The sequence below is a fragment of the Esox lucius genome, chromosome 13, assembly GCF_011004845.1.
Source record: "Esox lucius isolate fEsoLuc1 chromosome 13, fEsoLuc1.pri, whole genome shotgun sequence".
NCBI lineage: Eukaryota > Metazoa > Chordata > Actinopteri > Esociformes > Esocidae > Esox > Esox lucius.
The window spans coordinates 12,700,439-12,724,341 of record NC_047581.1 but is presented as its reverse complement, the minus strand read 5'-3'; the positions used below and the strand labels follow the sequence as shown (position 1 = coordinate 12,724,341).

The window sequence follows — 23,903 nt, the reverse complement described above, 5'->3', positions numbered from 1 at the left end:
CTCCTCCAAGCGCATGGGTGTCTGCTGTGACCCTGGTTGAGTGAGCAGTGTGATGAGAAGCGGGTATCTATGGGGACAGATGTCCCAATTCTCGTCTCTGCCGAGCCCACGGGAAGTTGCTGCATACGATGAGGCAAGGCCGTAGTAAAAAATCTGAATATCACAAATTGATGTGAATTGTTTGTTTTCTGTTGCTCTGTCACCCTTTCTCAGCATTTTTTTCCATGTTACGCCTCTGTCAGCCTTTCTAAGCCGTTGTCTCCACCTGTTTTGGTATCAGTGTGTCAACCTCTTTATGTCCCTTCTCAGTCTGTGCTTGTGTTTGTTTTGAATGTCTTAACCTGTTTATGGCAGTTTTCAGTCTGTCCCTGTGTTTTGTTTCAATGTGCTCCTTTATGTGTTGTAGGAGTTATGTCTGCTCCCCAGTCCATCACTACCTGAGGTAATCTTATTTATGGCGACGTGACAATCTACTGTATTTGTCTGATGTACAGTACATCATATCCTTGTGACCATCCTCATAGCGTTTGCATTGAAGAATCCAGATTGAAGAACGGTCTTTTCCTACATTAGCGTCAATCATCTGCCGGTTATAGTAGATCATACAGTGTACTGTTAGTCCTCTGAAATAAACCTGTGGCACCGTTCCATTCACCTCATCCTCTCTAGCTAAACTCTGTTCGTGTTTTTATTTCCAAGGCATGTCAGGGAGGGCAGATTGAACCCCAGCAAACACCACTACACTAGCATTGAGTAAACATGATAGTGGCTTCGGCTGCAATGCCTTTCTATGAAAGTTAATTCTGCTTTCTACACATTAAGGAAGTACTGTTTGATGTTTCTATGTGATGTGTGTGTGTATATATATATGACGTAGGTAGACTACTGACACAGAAAGCATGTATCCAGCCAAACAGACACTGACAGGGCAAATGCATGTCTGAGGTTTGTCTTTGTCTACAATGCTCAATCCATCCATAAAGGCTCTCTCTTTACCAGTTGTATTGAAGAGGGACTGGACCGCTTTGCTTTGAAGAAACCTCCATTGCACTTCCATACCGTGTATCATTCAGCATGTAGGGGTTTACCTCTTATCCTATGTGATGTTTCAGAATGCTGTTTTATTGCCCTCTTCAACTACATAAACCATGTATCGCTCATGCAGTGAATGCGATTTCCCAGGTACCCTATTAAAGGTGATTCGCCCTGTCTGTCCGCCCGCAGTAAAGAGCAGCAGAAGTCTCTGAAGATGATGTCAGTTTGGGAGCAGCGTACCACCCAGCTGAGAAAACACAACATGCGGGCCAGCAGCGAGGCTCTGTACAGCGAACTGGACCCCGAGGACCGTCTCCGTATGTCTTCGGCTCTGCACATCCGCCCGGACATGAAGACCCACCTGGACCGGCCCCTAGTGATCGAGGCGCACGACGGCCCAGTCGGCTGCCACAAACCCCGGACCCCGGACGAGACGGAAACCCTCTGCGAACCGTCCGGGCCCCAGCCGCGCAGGCACCACCGCCACAAAGACCGGGACAGACCGGCTGACGAGGCCAACGAGAGCGGGGATCCGGCCAAGGAGGGCAGGCGCCACGTCCACCACAGTCGAAGCAAGGATCCCAACGGCACCCGAGGGAAAGAGGGGAAGGGCGAGCGTTCCCGCAGCCGGGAGGGGGGCAGGAGGCACCACCGCCAGCCGTCGGCGGATGACGGTGGGGGAGCGGGGGAGCGGGAGCACCGCCACCACCCACACAGGCCGGCGCCGGAGGGCAACGGCACCGTCAACAGCGGAGGCAAGGGCGAGCGTAGGTCGCGCCACAAGGAAGGGCGATCAGGAGAGAGGTGCTCGAGGGGAGAGAACGGGGCCAACGGGGAGAGGAGGAGACACAAGACCCACGGCTCCAGGGGCCAGTCCACAGGGGAGGCAGAGGAGCAGAGTGAGAGGGAGAAAGGGAAGGACCACAGGTAAGACGGCCTCCGTCCCCGTGTCTCTCTCTCTATCTCTCTCTTACTTCTTAGATGATGTTTACATGAAGGCCTATGCCAACTAATGCAAATCCATTTGATACCATTTAGATTTTTGCCTTAATGAAAATGATATTAGTGACTTGTGCCCTATAGATAAACCGTGTTACCAATCAAACTTCATTATTAAGACATTTTTCTCGAGAGGTATTTCAAAACGGGCGGAGTACTAAAACAGGGCAAATTGAAGTTGTGAAACAACATTAACACTAGAGTGGACGTTTCATCTATTTTCCAGGGACCGATATGTGGAGTCTGAGGGTGACTCGCTTGCCATCAGCCCCCAGCAGGTTCCTGGAGGTTCCAGGTGGGGCACAGAGAGACCTGAGGATTCAGACAACCAGAGGAACGTTACACTGACGGGACAGACAGCTGTCCACATCCCCCCTGTCACCATCACCTCCCCGCCCAGGGAGACCACCCTTATCCCGAGTCAGTACCAAACATAACCTTAACCCTTATCCCTAGTCAGTACCAAACATAACCTTAACCCTTATCCCGAGTCAGTACCAAACATAACCTTAACCCTTATCCCGAGTCAGTACCTAACATAACCTTAACCCTTATCCCGAGTCAGTACCAAACATAACCTTAACCCTTATCCCGAGTCAGTACCAAACATAACCTTAACCCTTATCCCGAGTCAGTACCAAACATAACCTTAACCCTTATCCCGAGTCAGTACCAAACATAACCTTAACCCTTATCCCGAGTCAGTACCAAACATAACCTCAATCCTTATCCTGAGTCAGTACCAAACATAACCTTAACCCTTATTCCCTGTCAGTACCAAACGTAACCATAACCCATATTCCCAGTCAGTACCATACCTATCCTTTACCCTTATCCTGATTCAGTACCAAACATAACCTTAACCCTTATCCCAAGTCTGTACCAAACATAACCTTAACCCTTATCCCAAGTCTGTACCACACATAACTTTAACCCTTATCCCAAGTCAATACCTAACATAACCTTAACCCTTATCCCAAGTCAGTACCGAACATATCCTTAACCCTTATCCCGAGTCAGTACCAAACATAAGCTTTACCCTTATCCCCAGTCAGTACCAAACATAACCTTTATCCTTATCCCCCAGTCAGTACCAACCCTAATGCTAACCCTTTGTTTCTGTGTGATAGTGAACAGCATAGACTGTGAGACCATGCCTATGAACGAGGTGAAGAAGACACTGGAGGATCTGACTCAGAGCGGCCCCAGACCCATACTCCCCTACAGCTCCATGTTTGTGTTCGGCCAGACCAATGTGTGAGTTGGCCATCTGGACAACTCTACATTATGCCACTTAATGCTGCACAACCCGTCCACACCACATGTACTCTGCCATGCATGTAGCAAGTCCCTGATATGAACTCATGGTCCTACTTCTAATTCCATTAGCAAAGCTTGCGTTTCTGAAAAAGCCATTAACATGCCCTTTCACTCAAATGTCCCTCTTTATACAGTACCTGTAAACTTTTTATTAAACGGCCAACAGAAGCCGCAGCCAGCCACTGTAATAGCCTGTCTACTGTATCTGCAGCCAGCCATCAGTAGGGACAGTGTTAAAAATGAGTTGATGTCTCTTGGATGAGCTGCAGATGCACAGTTTGCTCTAACTCTCTTTCTCTCTGTCACTCTTTCTGTATCTTTGTCTGTATCTTCCTCTGTCTTCTCTCCCTGTCTCGCTCTCTGTGCCTGTCTGTATCTTCCTCTGTCTTCTCTCCCTGTCTCGCTCTCTGTGCCTGTCTGTATCTTCCTCTGTCTTCTCTCCCTGTCTCGCTCTCTGTGCCTGTCTGTATCTTCCTCTGTCTTCTCTCCCTGTCTCGCTCTCTGTGCCTGTCTGTATCTTCCTCTGTCTTCTCTCCCTGTCTCGCTCTCTGTGCCTGTCTGTATCTTCCTCTGTCTTCTCTCCTTGTCTCGCTCTCTGTGCCTGTCTATATCTTCCTCTGTCTTCTCTCCCTGTCTCGCTCTCTGTGCCTGTCTGTATCTTCCTCTGTCTTCTCTCTCTGTCTTCTCTCTCTATCCAAATTTCTAGGGTGCGTCGTCTATGTCACTACATTGTAAGTCTGCGGTACTTTGAGATGTGTATCCTGGTAGTGATATCCATGAGTAGCATTGCATTGGCAGCAGAGGACCCTGTCCAGGCCAACGCTCCACGCAATAATGTGAGTCCAACCCAAACACACAAACCTCTGTCTTAAAAAATTACCCCAAACTTCAGCATCCATATTAGGAACATTATCATTCCTCCCCAGAAACTCAGCTCTTTCTCCTACTCAGTCATCACCCCTCCCCCGGTCAAACGTCACCCCTCCCTTGGTCAAGTATCCGCTCTCCCCTTGTCAAGTATCCGCTCTCCCCTTGTCAATCGCCAGTCCTCCCCTAGTCAATCGCCAGTCCTCCCCTAGTCAATCGTCAGTCCTCCCCTTGTCAATCGCCAGTCCTCCCCTTGTCAATCGCCAGTCCTCCCCTAGTCAATCGTCAGTCCTCCCCTTGTCAATCGCCAGTCCTCCCCTAGTCAATCGCCAGTCCTCCCCTAGTCAATCGTCAGTCCTCCCCTTGTCAATCGCCAGTCCTCCCCTAGTCAATCGTCAGTCCTCCCCTTGTCAATCGCCAGTCCTCCCCTAGTCAATCGCCAGTCCTCCCCTTGTCAATCGTCAGTCCTCCCCTTGTCAATCGTCAGTCCTCCCCTTGTCAATCGCCAGTCCTCCCCTTGTCAATCGCCAGTCCTCCCCTTGTCAATCGCCAGTCCTCCCCTTGTCAATCGCCAGTCCTCCCCTTGTCAATCGTCAGTCCTCCCCTTGTCAATCGTCAGTCCTCCCCTTGTCAATCGTCAGTCCTCCCCTAGTCAATCGCCAGTCCTCCCCTTGTCAATCGCCAGTCCTCCCCTAGTCAATCGTCAGCACTCCCCATGTCAATCGTCAGTCATCCTCCAGTCAAACATCAGCAATCCCCTTAGTAAAGTATCAGTCAAAAAATATACGATTTGTCCCAGTGAATAAAACGAGCAGAAAAACTGGAACTATTATCACATGGACTCAATACAGAAGAGGACTGGCGACTGACAAGGGGAGGGCTGACGACTGACAAGGGGAGGGCTGACGACTGACAAGGGGAGGACTGACGACTGACAAGGGCAGGACTGACGACTGACAAGGGGAGGGCTGACGACTGACAAGGGGAGGGCTGACGACTGACAAGGGGAGGGCTGAAGATTGACCAGGGGAGGGCTGACGATTGACCAGGGGAGGGCTGAAGCTTAAACGGGTGATGTTTGTCAAGGGGAGAGGGGATACTTGACCAGGGGAGGGATGACATTTGACCGGGGTAGGTCTGATGACAGAGGAGGAGGAAGAACAGAGTTTCTAGGAAGGAATGATAACGTTCCTAATATGGATGCTGTACCAAACCCCTCACTCTAACCCTAAACGTCAGCTCCGACCACTAACACTTAACTTGCCCCTAACCCTGATTCAAATTGTATATTTTTAAAACCGTAAGGCTGCAGAATTCTGTGGTAGCCATGCTGGTTGAGGGTGCCTTGACTTCTAAATGGATCACAAACAATGTCACCAGCAAATAACCCCCACAACATCATACCTCCTCCTCCATGCTTCACGGTGGGGATCACACATGCTAATATCATCTGTTTACCCACTCTGCATCTCACAAAGACAGGGTGGTTGGAACCAGAAATCAGACCAGACCAGAATCAGATTTCCATCAGTCTAATCTCCATTTCTCGTGTTTCTTGGCCCAAGCAAGTCTCTTCTTATTGCTGTCCTTCAGCAGTGGTTTCTTTGCAGCAATTCAACCATGAAGGCCTGAACAGCTGATGTTGAGATGTTAACTGTTACTTGAGCATTTATTTGGGCTGAAATCTGAGGTGCAGTATATTGCCAATTTTTATATTGCCAAGTTCACTCTAGTGAACGTATCGTCTGCAGCAGAGGTAACTCTGGGTCTTCTTTTACTGTGGAGGTCTTCTTTTAGTGTGCAAAGCTGTCTTTAAAGAATCTACAAAATGAAATGTATTTTGATCTGTTTAAAACTTGTTTGGTTGCTACATGATTTGATATGTGTTAATTCATAGTTTTGATATCTTCACTATTATTCTACAATGTGGAAAATAGTAAAACTAAAGAAATACCTTTGAATGGTGTTTCCAAACTTTTGACTGGTACTGTACATGATCAGGAAGGAGGGAATCCTCTGCTCTCAAAAAAGCATATGATGACACGACTAACATTTGCCAGACAACACCTGAGTAAACACCAAACTACAGGAAAAATTTGCTCTGGATGGATGATCCAAAGGTGGAGTTGTTTGTTCGCAATGCCAGACTTTGGAAAAAAAAAAACAAAGCCTTTGAACAGAAGAGCCTCATACCAACCATAAAGCGTGGAGGCGGTGGCATTATGGTTTGTGGATGCATTGCTGCCTCAGAGTGTAGCCAACATTGAGTCAACCAAGAATTCTCTGGTACAATATGAAATTCATGTGAGGCCAACTGTCAAAAAGCTGAAGCTAAACTCAACATGGCTCTTGCAACAGGAAAATGATCTAAACACAATGAAGAAATAGAGGGTTATAGAATTGCAGCATCAAAGTCCAGATATGGCATAATCCTTCAATATTATTAGTTAAATTATGTAATCTTTATCTGTCAGTGTTGAATTCAAGATTACATATCCATTATGCCCAAATATGTTAAAAAAAGAGAACTTGCCCTTACATCTTCACATGAATGTATCAATCAAAGTAACAATCAAACTTAACCGAGCTCTAAACCTGAACCTAAACCCAATCCCTAAACCGGAAATTTACTTTGTCCTCTTGGGGACAGGCAAAACATCCTAATTGTGTCTCATTATTTCATGTGTAGCAACGAACATCCCATCAGTCTGGCGGACCAAGTCAGTCCACCTACAGTACATCTAGTTCTATAACTAATGATAAGATCAAGTAGCTGTGTAGATGAGCTTGAGGAATAGCTTTCCCGCTTGATTGTGTTTTCATAAATGAACCTTTTCCTGTTCAGGTGCTCAAGTATCTGGACTATGTATTTACGGGGGTTTTTACATTTGAGATGGTGATTAAGGTAAGAACGTTTCAAGCATTTTATACTACATTATATAGACTGAATAAATGTAGCATACTTTCAGATCTCTTGTAGATTTTAACATTATTTCTTTGATCTTCATTCGGTTATGGCGGTTATTGCGTTGGCTTGTGTGTGTTGCAATACTGTTAGCCATTGTCACATCTTCAACGTGTTTTAGCAATCTAACCTAGATCTCTGATCGATCCAGATGGTTGATCTGGGCCTCCTGCTCCATCCTGGTTCTTACTTCAGAGATCTCTGGAATATTCTGGACTTTATTGTGGTCAGTGGAGCGCTGGTGGCATTTGCATTTTCGTAAGTTTTATATTTTCTTACTAATGATTATGAATTCATAAAATGAATCACTTGCATGAATTACATTTGATACATTTACTGTTAAACTGCACTTTCCCAGAATCTGGATGTCAATTTTTTTCAATGTTGGCGAAAGATGGTTTCACAAATTGAATACAATCATAATAATTATACTCCAATATTCAAGTTATGTTTATTTCATTTAATTAAGGTCTAATCTGCATGTTGATGATAAAACAAGTTATAATGTTTTTTTTGGTTGATGATAAAAACCCTAAAACATCAGAGCCCAGACCACTTCATCTGTAATTGTGGCACTATTTTCTCATTAATAATACATTACTGTCCCACTTCACTTTATGTGAAAACACTACGACTTCTTAGACACATAAAAGACACTCTGTTTTAATTTTAAATCATAACTGACAGCACAATTTATTTGATCAATTAATTGATAAATTAGTTATATGAGTATTAAGGTGACACTCCTTCTACAAAATCTCACACAAATACAACAATGATGTAACATCAACAAGACATTATTCAACCACAGCTGAGTAACATTTGTTGCGATGTGGCAGAAAGAAAGAAAAAAATTCCCCCTCAAATCCGTCTTACTACATCTGATGTCCCACTAATGCTGATAAAACCTTTGCATTCTTTTCTTCAATAATAATAATTACCATACATTTTGTAATTTTCCATCCCAATTATTTGTCGTCATGATATACCTCGCATAAACGTAATACAATGTCCCCCTGAAGGATGATGTCTCCCACCCCAGAAACGTTGTACTCGTTTATTAGCTGATGAAGAAACCGGTGTGGCTATAGAAGTTCATGAACCTTATACTAAATGAACCTTCACAAAGTGTGAGGTAATTGCCCTGCGTGAGATGTGTGCCCAGGTCCTATGTGTTCTGTTGACTCAAAGTTCCTCTTCTGTTTTCTTGTCGCTTGGATCTCTTTAAGGAGCTTCATGGGGTAATGCTTTCTCTCTCTCTCTCTCTCTCTCTCTCTCAATCTGTCTAACTTTCTCTCATATTGCCTGGTTCTGTGTATGTGAGCTGACTTGGTCTATGCTCAGTCCTGTTCTGGGACACACTCACATCTGTCTTCTCTTCATCTTTTCATAATCCACGTTGTCTTCTCCCGCATTCATCTGCGCGACCGTAGATCCTCTGTCCTCCATAGTCCTCTCCACTCTACGGGGCATGTCCGCTCGGTGTGTTTGTTCTTCTGCTCTCTTAGGCCCTTGACAACATATTTACCAAGGTTGTACTAGAGGAATATGTCTATTGACAAATGATCATATTACTTGGTATCAGCACATGTTTTGGTTACAAGTGGCCCTACACATCATTCACATCAAAGTAATGCGACAACCTTTCTGTCAGCTAGCCGGGCGGTTAGAAACAAAATACAAATGTATGCATCACTTTTGTGGAATATTGAATGCATTTATTATGTTCAGAAGATTGGATTGCCCCCCTTTACCAAACGGCTGCTGGGTCCAGCCCACTGCCTGTGACTCTAACATCAAATGTACAAAGTAAATAATCGCCCCCTGAGTAAGGAACCCCACTTGCTGCAGGTTTGTTGTCAATTTTGGCTTATCCCTGTCAGGTTGAGAGTTGGGCTATGCAGCAACAAAAAGATTTCAGTTCACAGAGCCCAATCCACCCTGACGCAGTTATGACACTAATCCTACCGTCACATCTCTGCATGGACCTTCAGAGTGCATTAAAGCTGTCATGGTGTCACCAAGCAGTTTTGGTGACTGCTCACTGACCATACGGTATCACCACCCCAAGCCAAACCCCCCCCCCACCCCACCCCACCCCGATTCCCATAGCCATGTTTGTTTACAACACTACCTCCATTATCCATCAGACCCCCCCCCCCCCTCCAGATGCTCTGTTTAACAACCAGCCGTGTTGATGTTGATGGATGGACATTATTCCGCCTGCATGTCTCGGGCCTCCTTCCGCCTGTCATCTCCATATGATCCACTGCCTCATCGTGAATGAGCCGTCCGCCACAGTGCACGTTCAGGGGGACCCGCCTAGGCTCAGTGTTTGGCAGCCGCTACGCTGGACATGTCGCTCGACACCCATCCTGCGGCTGCTGAACCCTGGGAGGCCGGGGGCCTTAAAAGCCACTCCGAGGTTTCAGGCCACTTTACGGGAGGAGGTTAGCGCGCCGCGACTTCCTCGAATCGCCCGGCAGCAACGTGTCATTTGTTTTCCGTTTCTTCCTCCTGTCAGGTGTCCTCTGTCTGTTAGTTGTCTGCAAGTACACGACAGACAGATGATTACCAATGCTGTCCAAACACATGGCAGGAGTTAGTCTGTTTTCTCTTGCAACCCAGTAATCCTAGACGAAGTCTGCTAATGGAATGCATTGCCATTTCCTGACACTTTCACCTTAGTCTGTGCCACTGACAAAGGAGTAAATCAGGATTAGTATTTCCATTTCATATTTACAGGCCTGTTATCATTTACAGTCATCAGTTGTAGAGATTGTGCCTGTTTATGTAGACGTTCCTCTTTTTCGGGAAGACATCATAATTGTGCTCTGTGCCTTGTGTTTTTTTGTTTTGTTTTATATTGGACTGTTTTCCCCCTCAGACCGCCACAAGGTGTGCCAAGGTGGGGAACCCCCTCTTCCCCTCTACCTCTCCGCCCCTCTTTCTTCGGCTTAGGCCGGGATCATGTGTCTAAACCTGTTTAAGTAAAGGGATTCCTTTACACACTGGGAGCCTTTGCCTATTCTGATAGCTTTCAATAAATACCTCTCTCTCTTTCTCATTCCCCAATACGACCGGTAATGGAGACCCGGGCAAATCTTCATCGCGGTTGGTGTTTGGCCCAAATCACGGCATCAGCACTGACGATGCAGGCTGTTTGTATTTCATCTCACTCTTTTACACCCAAAACAAATAGCCCCAGCTAATCTCAACACGCATTGGTGTTTATTGTGTTCACTGTTGTCTCTAGGTGACCCTTCAGAGCCCTGTCAGTGCGAGCATTAATTAAACAACACGGTCTGTTCCAGACGGTCGGAGAGAGAGTCTAAGACCGCCATTAGAGTAGACGTTAAAAATAGCCGGCGTTGAGAGTACATGGAGGTTATTTTGGGTGACCGTTTTCGTTCTCCTCCCAGGTGGATGACGGATGGTGCAGACCCGCCGGCTGTGCGGAAGAACGATGTCCTCGTCCAGTATTTAACCACCTTCTGTTCCTCTCTCAAAACTCTGCCACCAACCGACCCCTGTAGACAACCCAACAAGTTGCCCATTTTTTTTTGCATTCCGCTAAAGCCGGTCGGGTGTTCACTGAAAGCTATCAGAATGTCATGTGTGGTTTTAAACGTGTGGGTGAACGTGTGGCTGTCGTGTGATCTCAAACCACAGGCCCTATTTGCTGTATGAGCATGCTGGACTCGTGTGTATCAGAGCATGGACGTTGCATGCTGCTGTGTTAGAGTGGAGCTGTAGCCCTCATATGGCCGTGTGGCGTTGGGGGAATACCAGTCATATTTACAGGACAGCTTTTCTTCCCAGTTGGATGGGAAGGGGTGTGTTCTCATTCACAGCGCTGCATTTAGTTGTGTGTGTGTGTGTGTGTGTGTGTGATGTCATCTGAGGACAGGGAGGAGGTGGGAAGCGTAGGGAGACCATGTGATGGGATGCCAGATTGGTAGGTCTCTGTTGGGCTTTGTTTCTCCTTCTTGGCTGTGTTGTTGGTGTCATATTTTTCACGTTTGCCAGAGGCTTTGATATCTACAAGGAGCTCTTTATCTACAGGTGATCAGAAACATAGGTCACATCCAGCTACTGCTTTGGCAGCGGTGCTTCTTTGATGACAGAGGAAATTTGTTGTAGTTAAGCGATGTGTCTCCAAAATGTTGAGATGATACATAGTTGTTGGGCCATTTTAACAAAATTTTAACTGCACTGTATTGAACACTTTAGGAGCTTTCATGACATGAAGACCTCTAATGTTTTACCAACCAAAATATTTACCGTAAATACATCATACTTTACTGTACCATTCTGTGCATTGACACAGGATTTTACATAGGATGCAGTATTTTATCTTTGTCTTTCATTTGGAGATGCCAGCATTGCGAGGAGCTGATCTATTGCTATTCTCACTGATCCCCAGTGTGCTGATTCAGCAAGCACACTTCTGAGTCTGTAGGGAACATTAATGTACATGTAAGCCTGAAGAGATTCTGCTCCCAAGTCTTGGTATTGCGTCTCAGAAAGCCTGTTAAATCAGTCGCACTAGTCAACATCCTTACCGATACACCTTTCATCTTCTCCCAGTCGTCTGCCTGTCTTAAAGCCTTTATGCTACGCGTGTGTGACAACAGCGTAGTATTACAGTTTATGACACATTCTATGGGAGCCTTATGCACAGCATATAGAGTGAACGTCATGATCATATTCTAGAGTTATTTGCATGAAGAAAAATGTGTTGCGATGCATCTGAGGTGTATTTTTTGGGGAGATTACCACTTTATCTGCATGCTGTCAATCCAGAAAGTTGCTCATGTAATCCTGGATTACATGCCATTGGAATGATTTGGAAAGGCATGAGCCTGTGTGAGATTATCATTCTCAGTAGGAGCTCTGCGCTTGGTTGTCACAAACAATTCCCTGGACCAAGGTAGCTACAGCTTTGAATTTTTTTTTTGCCATGTAGCTATTGTCCTGTTCTATTTTTTTGACCCCAAATCAATATGAATGTGTTATAGACGGAAAAGCAAGTGTATTTACAGTACTGCAAGGATGGGAGTATACTCTACCAACCCTTCTAACTTCATTTGCTTTGATTAGAATTCATATTTTCATGTTTAGCTAAGATCACTAGAGAGTTTTGTTCAAATACTGCCTGTTTATTAGTCAAAACCCTAACAAACCATTTAGAAGCAGCAGTGTTTTTCAGAAAGCTGTAACTTCTGATGCAACGGATTTTGAAGGTGCCGTCTCTCAGGGTTAGAGTCACCTCTCAAGTTTTTGGTCCAACTTGGTGTGTTTCTTGTGCAGAGGGTCGAAAGGAAAGGACATCAGCACCATCAAGTCCCTCAGAGTTCTGCGAGTCTTGCGGCCTCTCAAGACCATCAAGCGCCTACCCAAGCTGAAGGTACGCTATAGGAGTTCAGCCGACCCCATGCCGTGACGCGCTGGTGTGGATTTACTGATTGACGTTGTCAGAAGTCATCAGTGTATACTTGTGTGTGTGTGTGTGTGTCTGTGTGTGTGTGTTTATATGTGTGTGTCCTCTCTCAGGCTGTGTTTGACTGTGTCGTCAACTCCCTGAAGAACGTGCTCAACATCCTCATTGTCTACATCCTCTTCATGTTCATCTTCGCTGTCATCGCTGTGCAGCTGTTCAAGGGAAAGTTCTTCTACTGCACAGACGAGTCCAAGGGACTGGAGAAGGACTGCAGGTAGGTGTACGGTACACTGACCGGGCCTGGCATCGGAAGAAGGGACGTTTTACATGAAACAGGAGTGGGCATATGGGAAAAACTCCAAGGCACTGGGACCAAACACTCTGACAAAGTAAGCCATGGAACAATGGGACCGGCTCTATGGAGGGCTCCCCCTGCAGGCCAGCAGTGGTGGTACAGCCAGGTCTTAGTATTTTACTAGGGTTTCCATTAGCTGTTGCTAAGGCAGCAGCAAATCTTCCTAAGGTCCACACAGATTTCCAATTCTGGGCCCGCTTCCATTCTGGGCCTTGGCTTGCAGCTGCTAATGTCACCATGCCAATGTACAATTATTCCGTCCCATAGAGAGCCGTGCGACCCAGTTCTGCTTTGAAGATAATTGCATTAATTATGTGTCCTTTGTTTGTGTGTCATATTGATTTGTCACTTGGACAGTGTATTGTCAGTGTAATCAGAATAGTGTCTGAGTATTTGTATGGCAGTATCTCTCTCTCTCTCTCCCCAAAAACAGAGGTAACTTTCTGGACTACTACAAGGATGAAGTGGCAGCCCAACCACGGGAGTGGAAGAAGTATGAGTTCCACTATGACAACGTGCTGTGGGCTTTTCTCACTCTCTTCACCGTGTCCACCGGAGAAGGCTGGCCCACGTACGTCCGCTTCCCATGACTCCCTTTGAACCTTTGTCCATTTGAGGTCTCTGTTTCGACTGGTTGTCAGACAGGAAGCTGTGCTCTATGGAGGATGGCACAAGCCTGGGGATACGTTCTGAGAATATGCGGTGACAGACCGACAGATGGGCAGGTGGACGGACAGACCGAGAGCTCTATAGACTGACTGGAAGGTGGCCGGACTGACAGGTGGATGGAGGGACAAACAGACAGACAGGCAGATGGACAGACAGCCCCACAGGCAGGCACACAGAGCCACAGACAGGACAGAGAGTAGTGCATAGCCAGACAGAGTAGAGGGTTACAGTTAGGCATCACAGTACTGCGGTTAGGGTTAGGTTACGGTTCATGTTAGGAATCACAGTACTGAGGTTAGGGTTAGGTTACGGTTAAGGATAGGAGTCACAGTACTGAGGTTAGGGTTAGGTTACAGTTAATGTTAATGTTATGAATCACAGTACTGAGGTTAGGGTTAGGTTACAGTTAATGTTAATGTTATGAATCACAGTACTGAGGTTAGGGTTAGGTTATGGTTAAGGATAGGAATCACAGTACTGAGGTTAGGGTTAGGTTATGGTTAAGGAAAAGGTTAGAAAGACCGAAAACTCCTATCTAAACAACACAAGTCCCCAACAAAAAATGTTCACCTCTCGATGGAATTGAACTTGCAAACGTCCAAGGGAAAATTGCAGAAACACTCTATTTAAATATGAAAAAGTTCCTAACTGCCCCTAGCGGCCGGGTACCGACAGTAAAAAGCACTTCTCGTACACTGACACTGAAAGTAATTGCGAGTGATTAAGGACCATTAGCACTGCAATAGGTTGATATGTTGACATGTTCATACTGAATGTAATTGCGTAAAAAATAGTTTCATAGGCACATAAATACTGCGATGATGCATTGTGTAAAACAGAGTGGAACTGAGTAGACCAGTAGATGCGAATGAGTAGATGATGCAGAGATACATTTTCTGCTGAAGTGTGACAAATACTCCTCCATAAGAGAGAAATATTTTTGAAAGATTCTGTAATTTAATACCAAATCTTAAAGAATTGGACAACAGAACTAAATTAAAAATAATTGTTGGAGAGGGACCTACAGCAAATATTTCAGCCAGATTTGTGCACATTTGTCATACCCTGAGGAACAATGAGTAATCCTACACACACAAAACACACACAAATATTCATACTCATAAAACATACACTTAGATACACAACAACACACACACAACTAATTTCTTAATTGTATTTATTTTAAATATGGTTTTAATAATAATTGTATGAATCTTTTTCTTATTACATTGTAAAATACAACATTGTTCAAAATTGCAACTTTCATGCCAATAAAGCCCATTGAATTGAATAACATTGAGTAGAACAGAAAGTAAAACAGTAGATGTAGACCAGAGAGTAAAACAGACTAGACATGTAGACTAGCCTATCCTGGGGATATGTCCTGAGGATGTGCTGTGCTGCTCTCTGTAATTGTCTTTGATTTATATTGTATTTAAGAAAAGTGCACACCGCGCATCCTTATCGGGTCAACACACCAGAGAGTGTCGTCTGTGCAATTTCCGGCCTGTCCATAATTTTCCTTATTCCGGCTCCTCTTCTCCTCCTCAATGAAATCATTGAATTAGCCATGTTATTAAATAATCCAGTGGTGCATGATATGAAATGAGGATAGACTGGTGAGTCTTTTTGGTCAGGGGAGCAGTCCATTAAATATAACTAACAAACCTATAGCAGGCTCTCTTTGTCAGCTGCTTGTCCCCTTGTTTAACATTAATAGCATGCCTCTTTCATTTTGGAAAAAGGCTTTTAGACATGGGCCTTTAAACTGTCATCAGTTCCATTTTGGTTCTAGGCATGTTGGAGAGGAGTGGTAGAAATTGTCTATTGTCTGTTCAGGTTCCTTCGTTCCATATAATGACAGCACGGCATCTGGGTTCTCCTCCAGGGTTCTGAAACATTCTGTGGATGCCACCTTCGAGGACCAGGGACCCAGTCCAGGCTACCGTATAGAGATCTCCATCTTCTACGTTGTCTACTTCGTGGTCTTCCCCTTCTTCTTCGTCAACATCTTCGTGGCCTTGATCATCATCACCTTCCAGGAGCAGGGGGACAAGGCCATGTCAGAGTGCAGCCTGGAGAAAAATGAGGTGCCGTTCAGGCGAAAAGATCATTCGAAGCAAAGCAGTAACTCTTCATATTATCAATGTGTCATCCCTGTAGCGGAGAGTTCCGCACGGTACCTATCGGTTGAAAGAGTAATGGATTGACCACTGATGATGATGATGATGTTGATGAGGAGGAAATGGGTGCTGATTAGAATAGGGAACACTGAATGTAAGCGTTCATTGCTGTCTCATTCTGTTCAGAGGGCCTGCATTGACTTTGCCATCAACGCCAAGCCACTGACGCGTTACATGCCAGAGAATGTGCAGTCCTTCCAGTACCGAATGTGGAAGTTTGTGGTGTCACCCCCGTTTGAGTACTCCATTATGATCATGATCGCGCTCAACACGGTGGTGCTCATGATGAAGGTTAGTACCGTCCATCTTAGTCAGGAGAAAGTGCAGTCGGATACAACTAGGTCATTTAATGCTCCCAGTGTTTCGTCACGTGGTCACGAAATTCTCCTGTGTGGGGATTTGTGGTGTTTGAAGAGGTATGTGCTGATAACGTAACTGTCTCTCTCTGTGTGTTTCTTTCGGTCCCTCTTTGTCCATCTGTCTGTCTCTCTCTCTCTCTCTCTCCCCCTTTCTCTCTCTCTCTCTCTCTCTCTCTCTCTCTCTCTCTCTGTCTCTCTCTGTCTATTTCGGTTTGTCTATTTCTGTCAATTTGTTTGGGGATGTCTGTCTATTTTTGCACGTTTCTGACTCTCTTTGGCTGTCTTTCTTCAACAGTTCCACGGAGCTCCAGACTTTTATGAGGCCATGTTAAAACACTTCAACATTGTCTTCACTGCCCTATTTTCTCTGGAGTGCATTCTGAAGATCATCGCCTTCGGTCCGCTGGTGAGTGTGCTTTAATCCTTCCTGTGAATCTGCATGGTATCAGCATGGCAGGCCTCGTCAATGATTTCATACTTATTCAATTCATGCCTTGAGTAAGTGACATTAAAGTTGCATTAAATCCCTCTTTCCAGAACTACCTGAAGGATGCCTGGAACGTGTTTGACTTTGTGACAGTGCTGGGAAGTATAACTGACATCTTGGTCACAGAGATCAATGTAAGCTAAGAGATCACGCCGCACAAACCGTGCTCTCTCCACTCCCCTCTAACTACAGAGCAATACTGTACATGCTAATGAGGCAAAGTAAAGGGGTTGACATGCAGAGACCTATAGGGTGTAGACTTTCTCTGGTTTGTGTACACAGAGTGGCCTTTACACAGGCTCCACCCTGCAGTGCTAAATAGAAGGGAGGGGTAGGGAGTCGTATACTAACACTGTTGATTCGTCACTGATGTCTGCTGTGTTATCCAATAACATCTCTGTGTTATCATACTGATGAAATTATGTGTGCTATACTGTATTTCCAGTGTCCTTCAGTATCTGTAGCTGTTCACTTTTTGGTTCAGTATTTGTAGCTGTTCAGCATCCCTCAGTATTTGTAGCTGTTCAGAATTCTTCAGTATTTGTAGCTGTTCAGTATTCTTCAGTATTTGTTGCTGTTCAGTATCCTTCAGTGTCTGTAGCTGTTCAGTATCCCTCAGTATTCTTCAGTATTTGTAGCTGTTCAGCATCCCTCAGTATTTGTTGCTGTTCAGTATTCTTCAGTATTTGTAGTTGTTCAGCATCCCTCAGTATTTGTAGCTGTTGAGTATTCTTCAGTATCTGTAGCTGTTCAGTATCCTTCAGTATTTGTAGCTGTTCAGTATCCTTCAGTATTTGTAGCTGCTTAGTATCCTTCAGTATTTGTAGCTGCTTAGTATCCTTCAGTATATGTCCAGTTACATGTGCCATTGTCCAATGCACTGATTGATTTAAGTGTTGGGTTTTGAGCTTTTATGGGCTTTCTATTCTATATGTCATCAGTGTTTCTCTTCTTCTGGCTTTGCCTTGTTCCTCCACTCTACCTCACTCTCTCTCTCCCACTATGTCCCTCTCTCTTTCTCTCTCCCACTATGTGTCTGTCTCCCTCTTTTTGCCCCTCTCTTTCTGCATTGTCCTCTTGTTGATTGTCGTCACTGATGTGCCCACCATCTGCTACGGTTAAACTGCTCTCACAGACTACGGTGAGTGACTACCCTCCTGTCTCTTTTCCTCTTTGGATACTACACAGCAGGGGTCGGCAACTAGGTTTTGGCTCTCGCCCATTTCAGTTTGAGTTAAAGTTGGCAGACCAGAAAATAATAGCAACCTTTGTCAAAGGCATTACAATACAATATAATTGTTTTATATTTGTATGTATGTGTATATATATATATATATATATACATGCATACAGCTCTGGAAAAATTTACAGACCACTGCACCTTTTTCTTTCTTTTCCAAAAAAGTTGAAAAGGAAAGTTTTCAGTGAGGAACAGAAGCGTTCAATTTGCAGTGGTCTCTTAATTTGAACCCTTCCTTTCCTCGCTCAAAACCTTCCCTTTTGACTTTTTTGGAAAGGAAAGAAAAAGGTGCAGTGGTCTCTTAATTTTTTCCCCAGCTGTGTATGTATATATATATATATATTTGTGTGTGTGTGTATGTATATGTTTATTTATATGTACAATGTACATTTCTGGTTAGTATATAATCAGTAAAATAACAACAAAAAAAATTAAATCCATTTACATGGACTAAGGGCCTTTTTACATTTGTTTTTATGTTTATTTCTTCATGCGTTGAATTGATAAAACTCACTCGTTCCCTGGGAAGGGCTTCTTTCAAAGTGGTCTGGGTTTAAACATCGTCCCTTTTCTTTAGAAAGTGAACAGCGGATGTAGAAATAGCAGTATTGTTTTTTGTCTCCTCCAATGCAGGAGGTCATAACTCAGCCTCAGAGTCACAGGTGGCTCGGGGGCGTCTTAATCAGGGGAGGACGGCCACAGGCTGATGTCTGGAGCAGAATGAACAGAAAGGTGTCAGACACGCTGAACACATAGTTTCTGTTTGCTGGTCACCATTCCATTTACTCCATTCTAGACATTATTTTCAGCTGTCTCACCTGCCTCCTGTACTCAGGATAGCAGAAAAAGAGCAAAGTCATCACCGTATGGTTTGGAGTTGGGTCTTTCACCGGGATTTGGAAAAACGTTTTTCTTGCCTATGGCATCATGGAACTGAATGTAGATATAGGTCACTTTATTGGATCTTTTATGTATTCGTTTTCAAATAATAAAAATTACAGTAGGTAGTTTAAAAAAGACTACGGTATTCCCGCACAATAACTGTTCAACTGTAGCCCTGGTTTTAACTATTCATGGTCACCGAAATGTGAAGTGTGTGGATAGATAAATGGTGTCTGTCAAAGTTAGGCCTTTTATTTCTCATAGAGGCTGAAATAGGTTTCAAAATGCCATTATTTTATCTATTAAGTCTAATGTTGAAATGAGGCCTACTTACCATTCACTGTCCACCTCTGTTTTGTCTATTCAACAGCCACTTCTTTATGTTTCTCCAGTAACATTTCTCTTATTATTTAACTGTCTCCTACCCTCTGCCTCAAAAAAAAAATCTATGGTCAACTTCCTTCCTGGGACGTAACCGACAAATAATTTAACATCACAGCTCCCAGATAGTTAGTCATTTCTCACGTAAATTCAGCACTAATGGGGCTGCCTGTTGCTGACCCCTGCTACACAGCAGTGTCTGAACAGCTCCGTGTCCATATCGCTTGGCCTCCGTTAGCGAGCTGAACCTGCACCAGCCAAATCCTGTTGTTCTGTCCGCGTCACTGTCGCTCCTCGCGCTTCTGGACTTGTGCGCGAGGAGCCTCCGCTGATGACGACCGTGTTCTCATCCCTCGTCCCCGACAGGATCGACTTCTGAACCTGAGTTTCCTGAGACTGTTCAGAGCAGCTCGTCTCATCAAGCTACTGCGGCAGGGCTACACCATCCGGATCCTCCTATGGACCTTCGTACAGTCCTTCAAGGTGCGCGCACACACACACGCTTCACCCGCAGCCCCTTGTATTTCCAACCAAGCCTCCACGCTCAGGCAGTATCAAGTCGTTTTATGACATGAATGACACTGTCTCCTTTCAGGCCCTGCCCTATGTTTGCCTTCTGATAGCAATGCTGTTCTTTATCTATGCCATCATCGGCATGCAGGTAAGCTCTTCCTTTCTTATACGGAAACGCCACCCCACGTAGACTTCAGCAAGCGTGTTCCCTAACTGGGATTAAACGCGCTTTCCAATGAAAATGGAGTGATGACTTATTTTTTATTGAACAAAAAAAAAAAAAAACAGCAAATTCAGAAACTGTCCTGATCTGTGTAGTTGTTCCTTCCTTCCTGTTTCAGGTATTTGGGAACATCGAGCTAAACGAGGACACTGCCATCACTCACCACAACAACTTCCGCACTTTTCTCCAGGCTCTTATGCTACTGTTCAGGTACCCTTTCCTTGGTCTCTCCTTTATTATTAACATCAACCTCTCTGTCTCATCCTCTCCTTCTCCGATATCTGTGGTTTAATATTTTCTCTGGGGAGCTGATAATAGGTTCATGCAGCAGAGTGCTCTGTGTGTCTTATGCTGTGCAAGGCTCCACCCCACCCAGGTTTTACAGCGTCTTGTGATTAGCTCAGCCTGGAAAGGTATATCGGAATCTTATGAATTCCTTCCCACTCTCTCACATCCTCCCAAACCCTTCCAGTCCAGATAATCTACTTTAAGATGATAGTGTTTTATTAGTCAAATAAACTTACTCCAAGAAACACTTAGATCATTTGAATATCCATCCTGCTCTGGCCACTTCTGAAGATATTTATTTTATTTAGACATCTCAGTTATTGAGAACAAGTTGTGGTTACAATAGTGGAGTTCAATGCACCATCAAAATATATACAGTGGGGTGAACAAGTATTTGATACACTGCCAATTTTGCAGGTTTTCCCACTTACAAAGCATGTAGAAGTCTGTCATTTTTATCATAGGTACACTTCAACTGTGAGTGACGGAATCTAAAACAAAAATCCCGAAAATCACATTTTATGATTTTTCTATAATTTATTTGCATTTTATTGCATGACATAAGTATTTGATCACCTACCAACCAGTAAATATTCCAGCTCTCACAGACCTGTTAGTTTTTCTTTAAGAAGCCCTCCTGTTCTCCACTCATTACCTGTATTAACTGCACCTGTTTGAACTCGTTACTTGTATAAAAGACACCTGTCCACACAATCAATCAAACAGACTCCAACCTCTCCACAATGGTCAAGACCAGAGAGCTGTGTAAGGACATCAGGGATAAAATTGGAGACCTGCACAAGGCTGGGATGGGCTACAGGACAATAGGCAAGCAGCTGGGGCTCCATGCAAGATCTCACCTCATCAATGATCATGAGGAAGGTGAGGGATCATCCTAGAACTACATGGCAGGAACTGGTCAATGTCCTGAAGAGAGCTGGGACCACAGTCTCAAAGAAAACCATTAGTAACACACTACGCCGTGGATTAAATGGATTAAAATCCTGCAGTGCACGCAAAGTCCCCCTGCCCAAGCCAGCGCATGTCCAGGCCCCTCTGAAGTTTGCCAATGACCATCTGGATGATCCAGAGGAGGAATGGGAGAAGGTCATGTGGTCTGATGAGACAAAAATAGAGCTTTGGAGAAAGAAGAAGGATGAGTACAACCCCAAGAACACCATCCCAACCGTGAAACATGGAGGTGGAAACATCATTCTTTGGGGATGCTTTTCTGCAAAGGGGACAGGAAGACTGCACCGTATTGAGGGGAGGATGGATGAGGCTATGTATCACGAGATCTTGGCCAACAACCTCCTTCCCTCAATAAGAGCATTGAAGATGGGTCGTGGCTAGGTCTTCCAGCATGACAACGACCCGAAACACACAGCCAGGGCAACTAAGGAGTGGCTCTGTAAGAAGCATCTCAGGGTCCTGGAGTGGCCTAGCCAGTCTCCAGACCTGAATCCAATAGAAAATCTTTGGAGGGAGCTTATAGTCTGTATTGGCCAGTGACAGCCCCGTGTGAGCAAACCTGGTCAAGAACTACAGGAAACGTATGATCTCTGTAATTGCAAACAAAGGTTTATATACCAAATATTATGTTCTGCTTTTCTGATGTATCAAATACTTATGTCATGCAATAAAATGGAAATGTAATTATTTAAAAATCTTACAATGGGATTTTCTGGATTTTTTTTTTAGATTCAGTCACTCACAGTTGAAGAGTACATATGATAAATAAATTATAGACTTCTACATGCTTTGTAAGTGGGAAAACCTGCAAAATTGTGTATCAAATACTTGTTCACCCCACTGTATAGTAACAGCATTTAAAAACTTTTCCCAACTCAAAACACAGAAGCATTTACCACACGCATAGACATTTTTCTTCTCCAGCATTACAGTTGATTCCTTCCAAGAGTATTATATTCTGGCATATTAAGTATGAACCTCTCCAGTATTTTTGTCCTATAATAAATAGTTTTCATGCTCAAAGATTCTGCGGCATTTGTATTTTGAACAAATAACAGAGACTGGTTTTCTTGTCTTACATACAGAGGCTCTTCCCACATTTTAATTCAAAATACAATGACAAATCAAAGGACACAGTGAAAGACATAATGATTTAAGTGTAGATGCTGCTGCTTGGAAATAGATTCCATCCCTATTATTTAAACCGACAAAATAAGTGTCTTGGAAAAAAGAGACTGACTTAATAGTCAATTAATACATTATTGTAGTTGTCAATTGCACACGAACCCAAAATGTATCTTTTAACCAAATTCAACTTTTAGGTACTTTAATTTTAATATAATTCAAATTGAGCTCCCTGTGCAGGGTCAAATTCATTAATTCAAATGATTATAGAAATGGATTGAAATGATATTAGCAACAGAATTGACCCCAACCTATGTTACCAACAGGTCATGGTTGCTATCCCTATATTAGATTCATTTAGGGGCATTTCGACACTGCCTCGAAATCTTGAATGGGATTTGCATCGAATGATACTTGATTGGAGATCTTGATCTTTAACCCCCCCTCGTCCACAGGGATTTGCTGCAATAAGGCAAAGCCATAGTTTCAAAATGGAAGCTTTTCCAAAACAACTTGGAGAGTTTTTTTGTAATCTGAAAGGTGACTGTTTTCCTGTATGTCTCTGTCCATCAACCCTGGGTTGTCCAGGAGCGCTACAGGGGAGGCGTGGCACGAGATCATGCTGTCGTGTTTGAGTCACAGAGCCTGCGACGAGAGGTCTGGCAACCTGGGAAAGGAGTGTGGGAGTGACTTTGCTTACTTCTACTTTGTCTCCTTCATTTTCCTCTGCTCTTTCCTGGTTAGTATGGATGCCATGCACAATAAATAAAAATAAACCCCCCACAAAAAAATTCTGTTTGTGTTGATGTGCATTCTAGTAATAATTGAAGAAGCTGACGCAATGATCTGAAATATAGAGCAACAGTTTATGGTTAAAACAGAATAATGGTTTATGGTTGAAACATCAAGTAATGGCTTATGGCTGAAACAGAATAATGGTTTATGTTTGAAACATCAAGTAATGGCTTATGGCTGAAACAGAATAATGGTTTATGTTTGAAACAGCATGTAATGGCTTATGGTTGAGACAAACCGTAATGGTTTATGGCTGAAACATAGATTAATGGTTTATGGCTGAAACATAGATTAATGGTTTATGGCTGAAATATAGAGTAATAGTTTGTGCTTGAAACATACAGTAATGGGTTATGGTTGAAACAGAGTCACAGTTCATGGCTGAAATTTCGAGGAATCGTTTATGGTGGATACATAGAGTAATAGTTTATGGCTGAAACAGAGTAATGGCTTACGGTTGAAACACTGAGTAATGGTATATGGTTGAAAATAGAGTGATGCTTTAAGGCTGAAACATAGAGTAATGGTTTATGGTTAAAACATAGTGTCATGTTTATGGCAGAAACATACAGTCATGGTTCATGGCTGGATCATAGTCATGGTTTATGGTTGTGCAAAACTATTTCAGCTGTCTCTTCTGTCATCATACTGTCTTGTTGAAATGTCTCTTCCAGATGCTCAATCTGTTTGTGGCTGTCATCATGGATAACTTTGAGTACCTGACTCGAGACTCGTCTATTCTGGGGCCTCATCATCTGGATGAGTTCATCCGTGTTTGGGCTGAGTACGATCCTGCTGCCTG

General features: G+C 44.0%; 1 protein-coding gene across 7 annotated transcripts in view; it reads left to right on the top strand.

The window, feature by feature from the left end:
• Positions 1-23,903, top strand: part of cacna1ba (calcium channel, voltage-dependent, N type, alpha 1B subunit, a) — a 101,804-nt gene that overhangs the window by 58,191 nt on the left and 19,710 nt on the right. For 2 of the 7 annotated variants that reach the window (XM_029124600.2, XM_029124598.2), the window contains 22 exons: positions 407-442; positions 1,225-1,962; positions 2,261-2,454; positions 3,165-3,291; positions 4,061-4,190; positions 7,067-7,126; positions 7,338-7,444; positions 8,416-8,427; positions 10,074-10,094; positions 12,500-12,596; positions 12,743-12,903; positions 13,418-13,555; positions 15,542-15,743; positions 15,963-16,127; positions 16,491-16,601; positions 16,733-16,816; positions 17,818-17,823; positions 19,552-19,668; positions 19,781-19,846; positions 20,040-20,131; positions 22,895-23,045; positions 23,776-23,903. In XM_029124600.2, the coding sequence (XP_028980433.2) occupies positions 407-442; positions 1,225-1,962; positions 2,261-2,454; positions 3,165-3,291; positions 4,061-4,190; positions 7,067-7,126; positions 7,338-7,444; positions 8,416-8,427; positions 10,074-10,094; positions 12,500-12,596; positions 12,743-12,903; positions 13,418-13,555; positions 15,542-15,743; positions 15,963-16,127; positions 16,491-16,601; positions 16,733-16,816; positions 17,818-17,823; positions 19,552-19,668; positions 19,781-19,846; positions 20,040-20,131; positions 22,895-23,045; positions 23,776-23,903 (2,943 nt within the window). Of the gene's footprint in view, positions 1-406; positions 443-1,182; positions 1,963-2,260; positions 2,455-3,164; positions 3,292-4,060; positions 4,191-7,066; positions 7,127-7,337; positions 7,445-8,415; positions 8,428-10,073; positions 10,095-12,499; positions 12,597-12,742; positions 12,904-13,417; positions 13,556-15,541; positions 15,744-15,962; positions 16,128-16,490; positions 16,602-16,732; positions 16,817-17,817; positions 17,824-19,551; positions 19,669-19,780; positions 19,847-20,039; positions 20,132-22,894; positions 23,046-23,775 lie in introns of all 7 variants that reach the window. The other 5 variants (XM_029124603.2, XM_029124599.2, XM_029124597.2 and 2 more) reach the window with 4 other exon arrangements.